This window comes from Anabrus simplex, chromosome 9 (assembly GCF_040414725.1).
Source record: "Anabrus simplex isolate iqAnaSimp1 chromosome 9, ASM4041472v1, whole genome shotgun sequence".
Lineage (NCBI taxonomy): Eukaryota > Metazoa > Arthropoda > Insecta > Orthoptera > Tettigoniidae > Anabrus > Anabrus simplex.
In genome coordinates, this window is record NC_090273.1 from 66,147,380 (window position 1) to 66,162,142 (window position 14,763).

Consider the following 14,763-nt stretch of genomic DNA (forward strand, 5'->3'; position numbering starts at 1 on the left):
GTGATCGAACAGTACCTATCTTCCCTTGGGTACTATCACTGCATTGTGCTTCAAACGAGGCCGTTGCGTCTCAACGGTGCACTAGCTACCAGCGTCTTCAGAATGTGCTGTATCTCCCACAAGGGTGAAGAGCTAGTAAATAGCTTGAATGTTTACAATTATTTTTGTATATTTTCAATTGGTTAAGCACCTAGCAAGTGGCTGTGTGATCTGGGTCACGTAGTTACCAGCTTGCATTCGAAAGATAGTAGGTTGACAACCCTGAAGATGGTTTTCTGTGGTTTAGCATTTTCACACCAGGCAAATATACTTTAATTAAGGCACGGCTACTTCCTTCCCACTCCTAGCCCTTTTCTATCCCATTTTCGCCATAAGACCTATCTGTGTCGGTGCGATATGAAGCAAATTGTACACAAATTCTGTAAATAAAATTATGATACCCTACTTGGAACTTCATTTCTTGATTGAAACTTTCTTTTACAGGACTACGAAGTGGACCTGTATCTACGTCAGAAGTGGCAGGATGAGCGCCTCAAGCACGCAGAAATCACAGAGGCCCTGGACCTCAACGACCCCAACTTGGTGAAGGCGATCTGGAAGCCTGAGGTGTACTTCCCCAACGCCAAGCACGCCGAGTTCCAGTACGTTACAGTACCCAACGTGCTGGTGCGGATCAACCCGGATGGGGAGATTCTATACATGCTCAGGTGAGACCTCCACTGCCATAGTTAATTAAGGGAAAGTTCCTCGCTTAGGTCACAATATATCACACATCTTCTACGATTATTCTTCCAATCCTATAATTAATAAAACTGGACCAGCATGTTTATATCTCAGCATCTTGGTTATTATTATTTCGTGTCAGAGCGTTGATACAAAACAAGCGGTGCTAATATACATAAACCATAATTCACATTACAATTTTCTTTTCTTTTTTTCTTTTTCTTTTTTTTTTTTTTTTTTTACAATTTGCTTCACGTTGGACCGACACAGACAGGTCTTATGGCGACGATGGGGTAGCAAAGGGCTAGAAGTTGGAAGGAAGCGTCGTGGCTTTAATTAAGGTACAGCCCTACAATTTTCCTGGTGTGAAAATGGAAAGAGGAAAAAAACATTTTAATTCCTAAGTGTGACAGGAGAGATCTATCAGTGTTAACATTTGCGTGCGAAAACAAATAACGGTGGAACAAGGCATGTGAGGACGCGGTATTAATGAGGTGACATACTCTATCAGCAATCTAGCGAGCAAATTTAAATCATCGACGTGCGTGAATTGGGTTTGGAGAGAAGTCAACTAGAGATGAAAATTTACTCTTCAGAGCCGGGTCAGACAGCATGGAGATAATCAGTGTAATTCATACGTCCAGCTGCTCCGGTCAACCATCAGTGTTCTGGCCTTAATTTAACAGGTCCGTGAGCTCGATATCTTGTCTGGTTGGAGTTTTGGTTAAATCTTGTAGCTCAGAGGTTGGGTGTTTTTGGACCTCTTAGCACACATCTTCACTTACAGCGCATCACACAACCAACCACCAGAGAAACACGCAATAATTAATGCATCCCTCCTCATATCGCAGATAATTCGTGAATGTTTGAAGAACACCCATTTGCCCATGACGAATATTCTATGAGTTGACAAAAGTGTGAGCGTTCCGGTGACAGTTCTTTGTCGCGTTATTGCATTTGTTGTATTTGAACATGTAGCTGGGACAGTCGGTAAGTAAACAGTGCTCGATAAAGATGGTTATTTTTCATCGAATGTTCAAAAAGGTATAAAGGGCCGACACTGACTGGGGAAGAAATTGATGACGGACTCGAAAATTCGAACTGGGAATTTACTTGCCATTTATTTGAAAATTCGTCCAGTAAAACTGAAGATGATGTTCAAGCGAATCAGATGAAAATTATGAATGTATTTACATGCTTTATTTTACGAATGACTGATACAAGTGATTATGCGATTGAGGAAAGTTTGATGGCCGGTGTGTGGATTCGTGAGTGTAAAATTAGTAGCAAATCAATTTAAAATGTGAGGGACGATTTCTTTGAGTCTTTGTGCAAGCAGCACGATAAAGAAGACGTAGTTAGCGTTAGAAAAGGAAGCCTTTACAACGGGCGATGTTCCCGACGCACCGAGAAGTGGAAAATCAACAATATCCGCTCAAATCCTTAAGGAAACGTGCGTCAGAGTCGAGATACTGGAATCAACCATGAGGAAACTCATCAAAGTGGACCTGAAAATGAGGTGCTGGCGTCCACTGAGTGTCAATGAATTATCCGATGATGACTTGGAGAGACGTGTTGACGCTTGTGGTCGGGTGCTGCAACAGTGTTCCAAACAATGGCTCAGAAGGCATGCTCACAGACGAATGTGCGATTTATCGTAGTTCCCGTATCTCGGTGTTTACTTTCGGGGAAAAGAAAATCCACACCTTTTCAAGAAATCGAGCGAAACCCAACTCACGTCATGATCTGGGCCGAAATGACACAAACGTATGTTTGGCCCGTATTTCTTTGATCGTTCTGTTAATCAGAACGGTTACTTCCAGAGGATTAATGACTGGCTCATCCCGCAGCTGCAAAATGCGGGAATCTTAGACGTTGTTTGGTTTCAACACGATGGGGCACTTTTGCAGTGGCTGATCGACGTCTGAACGCAGTCATTGGGAATCGTTAGATCAATGGAGGTTCGGACAATGATCCAGCTGCTCTTCCATGGCCACCAAGGAGCCCTGATCTAACATCACACGATAACGAACTCTGGAGTTACATCCAGGAACAGGTGAGGAAGTAGCCGTATGTTGGAACTGATGATGCGGTGCGCGAAGCTTTCTAGACAGTGACCCCCAGGATGTTGCTTAATATGAGCATCAGAACATGGCGGCATATTCAGCTGTGCAGAGACCCTGTTTTAGATTCCTAAGATGTAAGTAGAAATAAGTAAATAATGAGAATATGCACTTTTATATCAAGTCAGTTTGAGTTTAATTTAATTTTATATAGGGGTATATGGACTTTGTGGTTCGCTGACGTCTGTGCAAAATCGGTATGATTACTCTAATTTTGATGAAACTCGAAGGCAGCATTTCAAAACTAACACTGAGGTCTGAGCCAACTAAAGGACACTGTTTAGGGGCTAATTGAAGAAGGGTTGTATACTTTGATGAAACCTTGAAACAAACGTCTCATTCTGGGTGGAACTTAATGTGGATAAGTAAAGAATAAATGTTTTAAGTTATTACTGAGAAAAAAACACAAAAATATTAATAAAACTTCCACACTGAAATACTTGCGTATGAATGACTTCACAGTCCACACCATCTCCTGTTGAAACGGACCAATTACATATCGTCTTCTATGGAAAAGTCTCCTAACGGTTTCATTAGAATATACTTTCATCAAACACTTAGGTTTCCCATTTTCCCAGGCGACGAGAAGGAAATACTCCAACTTCGATTTTGTCTCATTAAATTCGCTATTCTATAGTTATGACAAATCAATTAATCCTGGCTTAAATTTCCTGTCTCTGTCTTTTTCAAGATACTTGCTTGCTAATATCTTACAAAATACAATGTAATATTGAAATACCGCATGTTATGTAGGTATACGCCCAAGTATGATGCATGATAATCGTTCTTAATATCTGACGTAATACCATACAGTATTTAATGAAACAACTTTATCACACTTTAGTTCTGTATTTCACTCCAGTGGCATATATTACTTACATTGCGTAATTGCATCTCTCCGTTTACAGGTACAAGTGATTTATCTTGATTACAATTTCTTTACACAGGAAAGGAAAGGAAAGGCTAATATGTTATCATAAATGTTGTTCTAATAAAAGTGATTTCCATTTCTGCTGGCTGTACAACACTTGCATAAAAGAAATCACAGTACAAATACGCCTTCACGTAGACACATAGAAATTTTGAAATCATGCATCTTACCTTAATCATTCCTAGGCAATAAACCCAGACTTCATTATTTCATTCATGATGTGTATGTTCTATAGAAGGTCCTCAAACAGGAAATAAAACTACTTGAAGTAAACTGCCTGGAATTAGTACCTGTTTTTTTTTTTTTTTTTTTTTTTTTTTTTTTTTTTTTTTTTTTTTTTTTTTGCAAGGCACATCCAGACTCCTCGTGTGGTATTCAGAAAAAAGTTATCAAACTGTCGTTGGTCGATAGAGATCTTATAGTGTAAGTGGACCTAAGCGTTAGGCTGTACAGAGACAGTTTTAAAAACATCTTCAAGATTTAAGAATTCTGGATACCTGATTGCGATAGTGGATATCTTCGTATATTATATAACATACAGTTCTTTAGTCCCATACTCTATCTTTTATCCCACTACGTAACTAGGAAGAGTATTGAGGCTAATGAACGTCATATTTAGAGACTAGTATGAACTCATTAAAACTGACAAATATACAGGTAGATCCGCAACTAAACTGAGCTCATCCTATGTCTCCAAATTTATAAATGGCATATGATTGTATATTGGTAACAACTTCTCAAACTCAAGATTTTACCGATTACAAAACTTCCACGTTTCAGCAGCTGCACTGGCACTTTACACAGGCAAAATGCTTAAACACTGACAAAATAGAAACATCCACGTATCGACAGATTTATCGGTACTTAAAGAACTACCGTGGGTCAAGCTCCGGCACATTGACGTCTCCGAGAACCGTTAAAGTAGTTAGTGGGGCGTAAGAAAAATGTCCGGCTTCATGGCTAAATGGTTAGCGAGCTGGCCTTTTGTCACAGGGGTCCCGGGTTCGATTCCCGGCAGGGTCGGGAATTTTAACCATCATTGGTTAATTTCGCTGGCACGGGGGCTGGGGTGTCGTCTTCATCATCATTTCATCCTCATCACGACGCACAGGTCGCCTACGGGCGTCAAATCAAAAGACCTGCACCTGGCGAGCCGAACATGTCCTCGGATTCTCCCGGCACTAAAAGCCATACACCACTTCATTTCATTACTATTATTATTATTATTATTAATATTATTATTATTATTATTATTATTATTATTATTATTATTATTATTATTATTATTATTATTATTATTATTATTATTATTATTATTATTATTATTATTATTATTATTATTATTATTATTATTGCCAGGCCCCGTTCTTGGCCTGGCGCACCTGCCCCTTACCGGTACCCCTAGGGTTCAATTACCGGCCAGTTGTATCTGGGGGCTGGTTGCAGGTCCACTCAGCCTAGTTAAGAATAAATGAGGAGTTATTTGACGGTGAGATAGTGATCCCGGTCTAGAAAGCCAAGAATACTGGTCGAAAACAATCGTCGTGCTGACCACATGGCACCTCGTAATCTGTCGCAATAGGGCAGCGCTATAAAGTTGCAGATTAATTTGCTTCGATTTTGTTTTTTATTATTTATTTAACTTAAGTATTTATTTATTTATTTATTTATTTATTTATTTGTTTATTTATTTATTTATTTATTTTTACAACATTTAATTTATGTTATTGTTACCATTGTCTCGTTGAGGAATACAGCAGTCACACCAGGAGGCTGTCTACTTTGACCGCGGGAGAACTGTGATTCAGTCGCGACGTCCATTGGACCCCCAGCCGGCAACATTTCAATTGCAGCGGAACAAACTCTTTTGTCCCTCAGACCCTCAAAAGCCATTAAGGGCACGTCCCTGGGCTTCTAGTATCACGTTGTTGCCACTTTTCGGCCCACAGTTACGCAGTTGGCAACAACGCCCGTTTTTCAGAAGCCCAGCTGCACCACTTGGAGGTTAGGATTTATTTCTAACATGTTCCGCTCACTTTGATGCCGGCTGGGGTCCCAATGATCGTAGCGACTTTATATTGAGACTGCAGATTACCCATCCGAGACGTTGGTTCTCGTGTTGGACGGAATGCAGCCACAGTGATGCGAGTATGAAATCGGCGAGACGGGGGACGAACTGACCAATGTGAAAGATCCCGACGGCCTCGTCGCACTTCCGAGCAAGAGGGTGCACATCTTGAGGGCGTAGCTATTACGGGTCGTACAGCTACTTCACAAACACTCTACCTACTCGGAGTCCTACAGCTACATTAAAAAAAAGCACATACAAATTTAGGTGAGAACAATCTCACATTCCGACATAGCCTGCAGCATCGGGGTATTTCATTTCAAGGCACTCAAGCTCTAGGTGAAATTTACCTTGCAGGTGATAACAATTCTAAGAAGGAAAAATGAAGAAAAGCTGAAATTTACTGAAGATAAGAAACACACATTTTGGGTCATCAGGTGAAGTGATAAAATGAAGATGTAACCTAAGGTGGAGAAGAAATAACTAACAGGACATTCTAAGAATGTGAAAATCAAGCTGGCGAATTGTAAAGTATTTCCCAACCTAATGTATGGATGCGAGTCGTGGACATTAAGAAAGAAGGAGATGTAATAAAAAGATTCAAAAGGAATGTTTCGCTGAAGAACGTTGCGCCGATCAACGCCCGATAACACCATCCTAATACACCCTGAAATTGGCAGGAGGATCTCAGGCCAGGTTTGACTCCGTCAGCAAAAATACGTTGACCATAGAATGAGGTGGTGGTGGTGGTGATTATTGTTTTAAGAGGAAGTACAACTAGGCAACCATCCTCTATTTAACACTAATCAGAGGGAAAATATGGAAGGGGTCCGACACTTCGAAAAATGAAGTTATCGGCCAAAGAAAGACAAGGGCCACGAAGGGCGTGAAAATGAAAGACTCCCTAGCCCTCGCAAACCTAATAGTGTCGGGGTCGGAAAAGAACAAGAGTTGACCAAGAGAGGTCGGATAGGATAGATGAAAGTGAGGAGCCTGGCACAAGTAAGTGGAAGCAATGCCAGGACTCAGCTAAGGGCCCCGTGGTCGCCAACCCACGCTCCAAAGTTCAGAGCCCCTGGGGCCCCTTTTAGTCGCCTCTTACGACAGGCAGGGGTTACCGTGGGTGTTATTCTACCGCCCCCACCCACAGGGGGACCATAGAATGAGGACCAGAAAATATGGAGAAGGGAAAATCTCAGGAGCAGATCCTACGGGGCAGAATCCCAACAATGTGGATTAACCAGATTACCAGGTGGTGGTGGTGGTGATTATTGTTTTAAGAGGAAGTACAACTAGGCAACCATCCTCTATATAACACTAATCAGAGGGAAAAGTGGAGGGGACCCGACACTTCGAGAAATGAAGATATCGGTCAAAGAAAGTCAAGGGCCACGAAGGGCGTGAAAATGAAAGACTCCCTAGCCCTCGCAAACCTAATAGCGTCGGGGTCGGAAAAGAACAAGAGTTGACCAAGAGAGGTCGGATAGGATAGATGAAGGTGAGGAGCCTGGCACAAGTAAGTGGAAGCAATGCCAGGACTCAGCTGAGGGCCCCGTGGTCGCTAACCCACGCTCCAAAGTTCAAAGCCCCTGAGGACCCTTTTAGTCGCCTCTTACGACAGGCAGGGGATACCGTGGGTGTTATTCGACCGCCCCCACCCACAGGGGTGCCAGATTACCAGAACTTGAGACAGAACAATGAGTGATCTAATAGAGCATGTCAGTGCCAGGGAATCATGGAGAAAAGTGATCTAGGATATCTCAATGACCACCACATTTCCTGCAGGATGTCAGGGTTGAAGACAGAGATATAAGAATAACAGATATGCTTAGGAGATGTTAAAGTACAAGACTGGCGGGCCCATGGACAATTTTAGAGCTGAATCAAACGTTGAAGGAATGTGGAAGAAAATTAATGAAGAAAGTACAAGATTATCATAAATGTTTCTGGAAATAAGACAAGATATCCTGCTACAAGCCTTGGAACCGTTGATAATATTAATTTGAATGTCGGGTGGTCAAGCTGGATGCAGGAAATGCAGAAATACGATAAGCTCAGAAACAAAGAAGGCAAGACATGATTCGTTGTAAAGTAAATGCAGAGACACAAAAGAAGACATAGTTAAAGATGACACGGAACAGAAATAAAAAGACAATTCTAGCAAACGCCGAAGTTCTTAGCGAGAAGACGAAATAATAACGAGATAGAGATAAAGGATCGGGTTGAAATTCTAAAACAACTGCAAGGAGGTACAGAAGAGCTATAGGCTACAAGGTGAAAATCGTTGTAGAAGTATTATGGAAAATGAAAATAATGTTGAAAGCAACGAGCCTGATTTGTTTTAAGAGACTTATCTTACATCAGTGGAGCCGGGATATGCAGACGAGGACAGCTGGAAGAAAGAGAGCCATGAAAGGAATAAAACCCCAATGCTGAAGGCTATGGTAACGTTTGACACTGAGAAGAGTGATTTAAGTGTGGCGAAATAAGACGTAAGTGTTTCCTGAGGGGTCCTTCCTTGGAAAACTATATAAATCCGATTAATGACGATATTAAACTGTATTATTATATTATTATTATCATTAGTATTACTATTTTTAATGTCATTCGCACTGAAATTTTTGAAATACGAACTACTACATCGATGATATACTACCCCTTAAAACCCAGTGTTATAGATGAAGTAAATATTCGAATAAATTGGGAACTACAACTTCTTAGTAACTATTAAAATAAAAGTTTATTATTAATCCCACATTAAACTAACAATATTGTTTTTAAAAGCAAGCACATACGTTAACTCTAGTGACAAGACACGGTCGGCGTTATTTTAAATAGTAAATTAGTACCGAAATCGAAGTCCGTGAATAGCTACGAAACTTAGAACGGATCCCTCTGGTTTAATAAAGGTTTGAATAAAATTAACTAATGAATTTAAAGTAATTACTTTATATCACTGTTCATTGTGTACCATACTAAATAGTGATTATTATTATTATTATTATTATTATTATTATTATTATTATTATTATTATTATTATCTGTGCTTTTTCGCCACATTCTTCTATTGTAAATTCGCTACGTGTAAAGGAGTGCCTTCAGTCTTAAACTCGCCACAAATAATAGCTTTATCTCTCTATCTATTTAACTATCTAACTATCTATTTATTCAACTAACTAGGAACGCAATCAAAGACTTAAGAATAACAGAGCATCAGATGAATATGGGAGTGAATTACAGTTATTAAAATATGGTGAAGTAAGAACTGAAGAAGCCTTTTATGACTTAATAATAGAAGAACGGAGAAACGGAAGAAATTGTCGAGAAACGATACAAAGGAGTTTGTAAAATTACCCATAGTTCACCTCATACTGTGCAAGGTACAAAGTATTTTGAACATTCTAGCCTCACGACTGGAGCTGTGGATGGATAGTACAGTATATCGGGGAAGAACCGAGCAGGGACATTGGACCGGATGCTTACACTACGACAAGTAATGGAGCAATTTTACGAATATGACAGAGTTGTCAGTTATATGATGATTTTAAACAGGGATGTAATAATCGTGACACAAGAAAACTATATGTGATTATGAAACATTTTGGGATCCCATAGGACAGAAGTGACTAAAAAACCACTGATTGTAAAGTCAGAATAGAATAAGATGTGTCAGGAAAGTTTTAATGAAGGAGGGGCTAAGACGAGGAGATATAATCTCTACGCTATTTTTAAACATAGTTTTGATAAAAGTATTTAACCAAGTGCCCATCAACCCAGAGGGAACAGTACTTGACACACAAGTACACGTTGTACCATCAGAAGACACTTGAAGAGACTTACACCAGGTTAGAAAACAAGGAAAAGGATCTAGAGTTAGGACTAAATGTAAATATAATCACTACATGAAGTAGGAAGATGCTGAAGATTAAAGAGTAAACACTCTAAGACTTAAGGAAGGGAATACCAATGAATTAAACTTTACAAATACTTAAGATAAGGAAACGTCAGTAGATATGCAGAAAGAATAGCAAGTGAAACCTATCCTATTACGTCTGGCAAAATATGTATAAATCTAGAAATATCAGGAGCAATAACAATATACAAATATCCATACAACCGTGCTTGGAGTGCTGGGTGAGGACCGCAGAGATGGTGGGAAAGAAGGATCTTGAGAAATATGTTGCGAGTAGTGCGAGGTGAAGGTCATTGGAGAATGAGAACAAACACAAAACTGCAGCAACTGTTGGGAATCTCAATTAGATGGCGAAATTTAGTCAGTGGAAGATAAGTTCATATGGATTTGTATTGAGAATGATAGATACTTGAACAGTCGAAACGATCTTTACTGGCTATCTCGACAGGAGGAGAGGAGGTGGCCCATGGAAGAAGACCTGCAAAATTTTAGCATTAGACTTCTGGAGAGAGAAAGGTGAAGATCGAGGAGTATAGAGACAGAAGACTAAGGAGGCGGTGTTCTGCACGGAATATAAAGGGCATCTATCTGTCTATCTATCTATCTATCTATATCCCTCCCTCCCACCCTCCCTACCTACATACCTAATAATAAGTGAGTGTGATGTAGCTGTAGTACCACAGCCTAGCCTACAAGATGTGTATCCTCCCGTTCAGTTGTGCTTTAGCTGTTGGGATTCCTTCACGTCGGTCAGTTCGTCCAACCTCGACTCACGGATTCCACATTCACACCACTGTGGCCGTATTCCATCCAACATGGGAACCAGTGTCTCGGATGGTTAATAATCCACAGTCTCGAAACGCCACAGTTTTCCTGCGATCAAAGGCGATAACCGCTGGTGTGGCTGCTGTATTCCTCGACGAGATCCTTTCATTCTTTCCAATTCATGTCAAATCCACTCCCCCCCCTTCCGAAGTTTATAGAGCATTTATTTGCACTGAAGCTGTTCTGTGTAGAAGTGGGACGGGGTTCTATATCCCCTGACTGTCGTAAGAAGCGACTAAAACGGATAAGCTCCGAGAGTCGATACTATGGAGCACTGCACTTCGTGATAAAACAATAATCGCCATCACAATTCGAGTTATACTAAATTATGGTGACAATTCTTCCATAAAGAACCACTGGGTTCTGAATTCTGCTTTATCAGAATTCCATTAATACACTGACTGACAGAGCAAATGCAACACCAAGAAGGAGTGGTCAGAACTTTATGCCAATTGCAGGGTAGACTGACGTCACTGAGGTATGCTCATGATGTGAAATGCGCCGCTGTGCTGCGCACGTAGCGAACGATAAATGGGACACGGCGTTGGCGAATGGCCCACTTCGTACCGTGATTTCTCAGCCGACAGTCATTGTAGAACGTGTTGTCGTGTGCCACAGGACACGTGTATAGCTAAGAATGCCAGGCCGCCGTCAACGGAGGCATTTCCAGCAGACAGACGACTTTACGAGGGGTATGGTGATCGGGCTGAGAAGGGCAGGTTGGTCGCTTCGTCAAATCGCAGCCGATACCCATAGGGATGTGTCCACGGTGCAGCGCCTGTGGCGAAGATGGTTGGCGCAGGGACATGTGGCACGTGCGAGGGGTTCAGGCGCAGCCCGAGTGACGTCAGCACGCGAGGATCGGCGCATCCGCCGCCAAGCGGTGACAGCCCCGCACGCCACGTCAACCGCCATTCTTCAGCATGTGCAAGACACCCTGGCTGTTCCAATATCGACCAGAACAATTTCCCGACGATTGGTTGAAGGAGGCCTGCACTCCCGGCGTCCGCTCAGAAGACTACCATTGACTCCACAGCATAGACGTGCACGCCTGGCATGGTGCCGGGCTAGAGCGACTTGGATGAGGGAATGGCGGAACGTCGTGTTCTCCGATGAGTCACGCTTCTGTTCTGTCAGTGATAGTCACCGCAGACGAGTGTGGCGTCGGCGTGGAGAAAGGTCAAATCCGGCAGTAACTGTGGAGCGCCCTACCGCTAGACAACGCGGCATCATGGTTTGGGGCGCTATTGCGTATGATTCCACGTCACCTCTAGTGCGTTTTCAAGGCACGTTAAATGCCCACCGCTACGTGCAGCATGTGCTGCGGCCGGTGGCACTCCCGTACCTTCAGGGGCTGCCCAATGCTCTATTTCAGCAGGATAATGCCCGCCCACACACTGCTCGCATCTCCCAACAGGCTCTACGAGGTGTACAGATGCTTCCGTGGCCAGCGTACTCTCCGGATCTCTCACCAATCGAACACGTGTGGGATCTCATTGGACGCCGTTTGCAAACTCTGCCCCAGCCTCGTACGGACGACCAACTGTGGCAAATGGTTGACAGAGAATGGAGAACCATCCCTCAGGACACCATCCGCACTCTTATTGACTCTGTACCTCGACGTGTTTCTGCGTGCATCGCCGCTCGCGGTGGTCCTACATCCTACTGAGTCGATGCCGTGCGCATTGTGTAACCTGCATATCGATTTGAAATAAACATCAATTATTCTTCCGTGCCGACTCTGTTTTTTCCCCTACTTTCATCCCTTTCGAACCACTCCTCCTTGGTGTTGCATTTGCTCTGTCAGTCAGTGTAAAAAAAAACCTATAATTCTGTGGGCACAAAGTCATAGTCAGTGATTTAAACATGGTTTAACATACAGATAAAAGAAAGTGCCAACGCTTCCTATCCTAAGACATTCAACTATACGTGAAGCATACTTAGGCATTTATACAAGTAGCAGGTTATACTGGCCAAACATAACAGGGGCGATTTTTTCAAACAATGAAGCATTCAATGAGTCAACTTTCCACTGCTCCGTCTGTTTGTAGTATTATTTCATGTCTGCAGTTGGACCTCTCTCGTAAAAAAGAATGCTAATTGGTCGTTTAGAAGAAAAGTCTGCGCGCTTATCGTCTAGAACTGATGAAGGTAGCTCATTGGATCTCTTTAAACATTACAGAAACACTTGTTACTTCAATAAGTTTTCAAATCATCATACCTTTGTGCAAAGTTGAGTAATTCCGAACCATTCTCTGAGTACAGTAAATTTAGAAAAATAGCCTTTCCAAACCTTCTTTCATTATTTTGGTAGCAGTTGTCCACATTCAGGGCCGAAGAAATCTCCATTGTCTTGTTGAGATATGATTCTCGCCAGGATCAACACTCCATTCTGAGACACAAATAAAAAAAACGAAAATAAGATAAATTTATTATAGAGGAAACTAATATTAACATTAATACAATAATAAGAAACATTGGCAGACAGTACGAAAAACTAACTATATATATTGGGTCCACATTTCCTGTAAATTTGTGTTATGTCTGTGACATTAATAATTGATATCTGCATTTCTGTTCAATTACTATTACAGAAATGATGTATGTACTCTGGAGAGGTCTTGAAAACTGACGCCTATGAGCGACCTGCGTGTCTCTGAGAATGGAGCCCTACCTAAGATGATTTGTAAAGCTGAGGATGGCACACCAACCTTTCCTCTAGCTAGAGGAATTAACCAACAGATGTCGAAATGCCCGAACCGGCCGCAAGTCAAACACCGTTCCCATTCGACCAATGAGCAGCAGGCTGAAAAGCTATTTATGGACACTGACCAAAATTGCATTGGTCTATACACGTGGTAACATTGGAGTTAAAACTATTACCGGCATTTTGTTGAAGTAAAGTGCAAGAGAGTTCAATACAACGCCATTTCTGGTCCTTACGCACCGTTCCAAAGTGCAGAATATTGTAACACAGTAAATACGATTTTGTTTTCCTGTGTACACAGTTCAGTTGCTCCCAGTATTTTATACTCTGAATTAGCTGATTCCCTGGTGCCATTTTTACTTTGCAGTGATATCCGGTTACTGCTAGTGAGTCATGCCAACAATTGATAAACAGAATGAAAACTATTCATGTCATGAAATACAAGAGCAATTGAACTATTCTTATAAGATAAAAATGTACAGAAGCACTATGAGGGTAGAGCCCTGATGAACCTTGTCTAACAAGCGACCGCTGCTTGCAGATCACGAGGTGGAAGCTGGTCATCACCACACCATATTTTGAATGATATTCTTTGTTTTCACGACCGGCACCGCTATCTTGCCGTCAGAATGGTCTCATGTATGCTGAGTGAACCCCGATCCAGACCCAGATAAAAGTACTTGACCTGACCGGGAAATGAACGCGGGGCCTTGCGGTAAAAGTGCAGACTCGCCAGCCCCAGACCCACAAATAGCTTTCTTTTCCCCACTTTTAAAAAGGAACTAGTTCATGAGATTTAGTTCAGTTCATTACCTTTATTTATACGATCCTGGTGGTGCTCGCTAGCCAGCTGCTATCCTCGGAAAGTCGGCTTCAGTCCTCGGTGGCATGTAGTTGAAGTATATTGGAAGTGAATTTGGGATGAACTTCACCACCTCGAAAGTTGCTAAAATACGAATGTGGTTTAGTATCACATTTACTCTTCAGTACCTGTTAACATCGTAAAATCTCTCTTGGTCGGAAATCCTTTGCTTCTTCCGGAGCATACAATTGGAATGTCCAGTAATTGACTAATGCCATAAAAGTTTGGTTCAATGTCATTTATTGCACTTAGTGTGAGACCAATTTATCTGTCGTTCACGTTTTCTCGTCTTGAACTCCATTAATCCACAGACTCGGAACATTTCTCTTCTCGTAGGCTGTTTCCATAAGTACATCTCTACATTCAACACATGAACCCATGTTGTAAAACACATCCATAGCTTCCTCTGCGATCGTAAGAGGAGAACTTCCATGGGTTCCCGAAGTGGGAGCATCAGTGTGGTGACCAAGTTTCTCCTGCTTCCACTTACTTGTGCCAGGCTCCTCATATTAATCCTTCCTACTTGAACTCTCTTCCAGGTCTTAGTAGTCTTTATTTTTCACTCCTTTATTGAAACTTCTCTTTCATTATCCCATATCTTCGTTCGAAGA

At 41.8% G+C, this 14,763-nt stretch overlaps 1 protein-coding gene across 1 annotated transcript in view; it reads left to right on the plus strand.

Annotated features, from left to right (window-relative positions):
- LOC136881313 (glycine receptor subunit alphaZ1-like) overlaps positions 1-14,763 on the plus strand; it is a 430,471-nt gene that overhangs the window by 330,822 nt on the left and 84,886 nt on the right. The window contains exon 5 of the mRNA XM_068229152.1: positions 484-707. Coding sequence (XP_068085253.1) covers positions 484-707 — 224 coding nt within the window. The remainder of the gene's footprint in view (positions 1-483; positions 708-14,763) is intronic.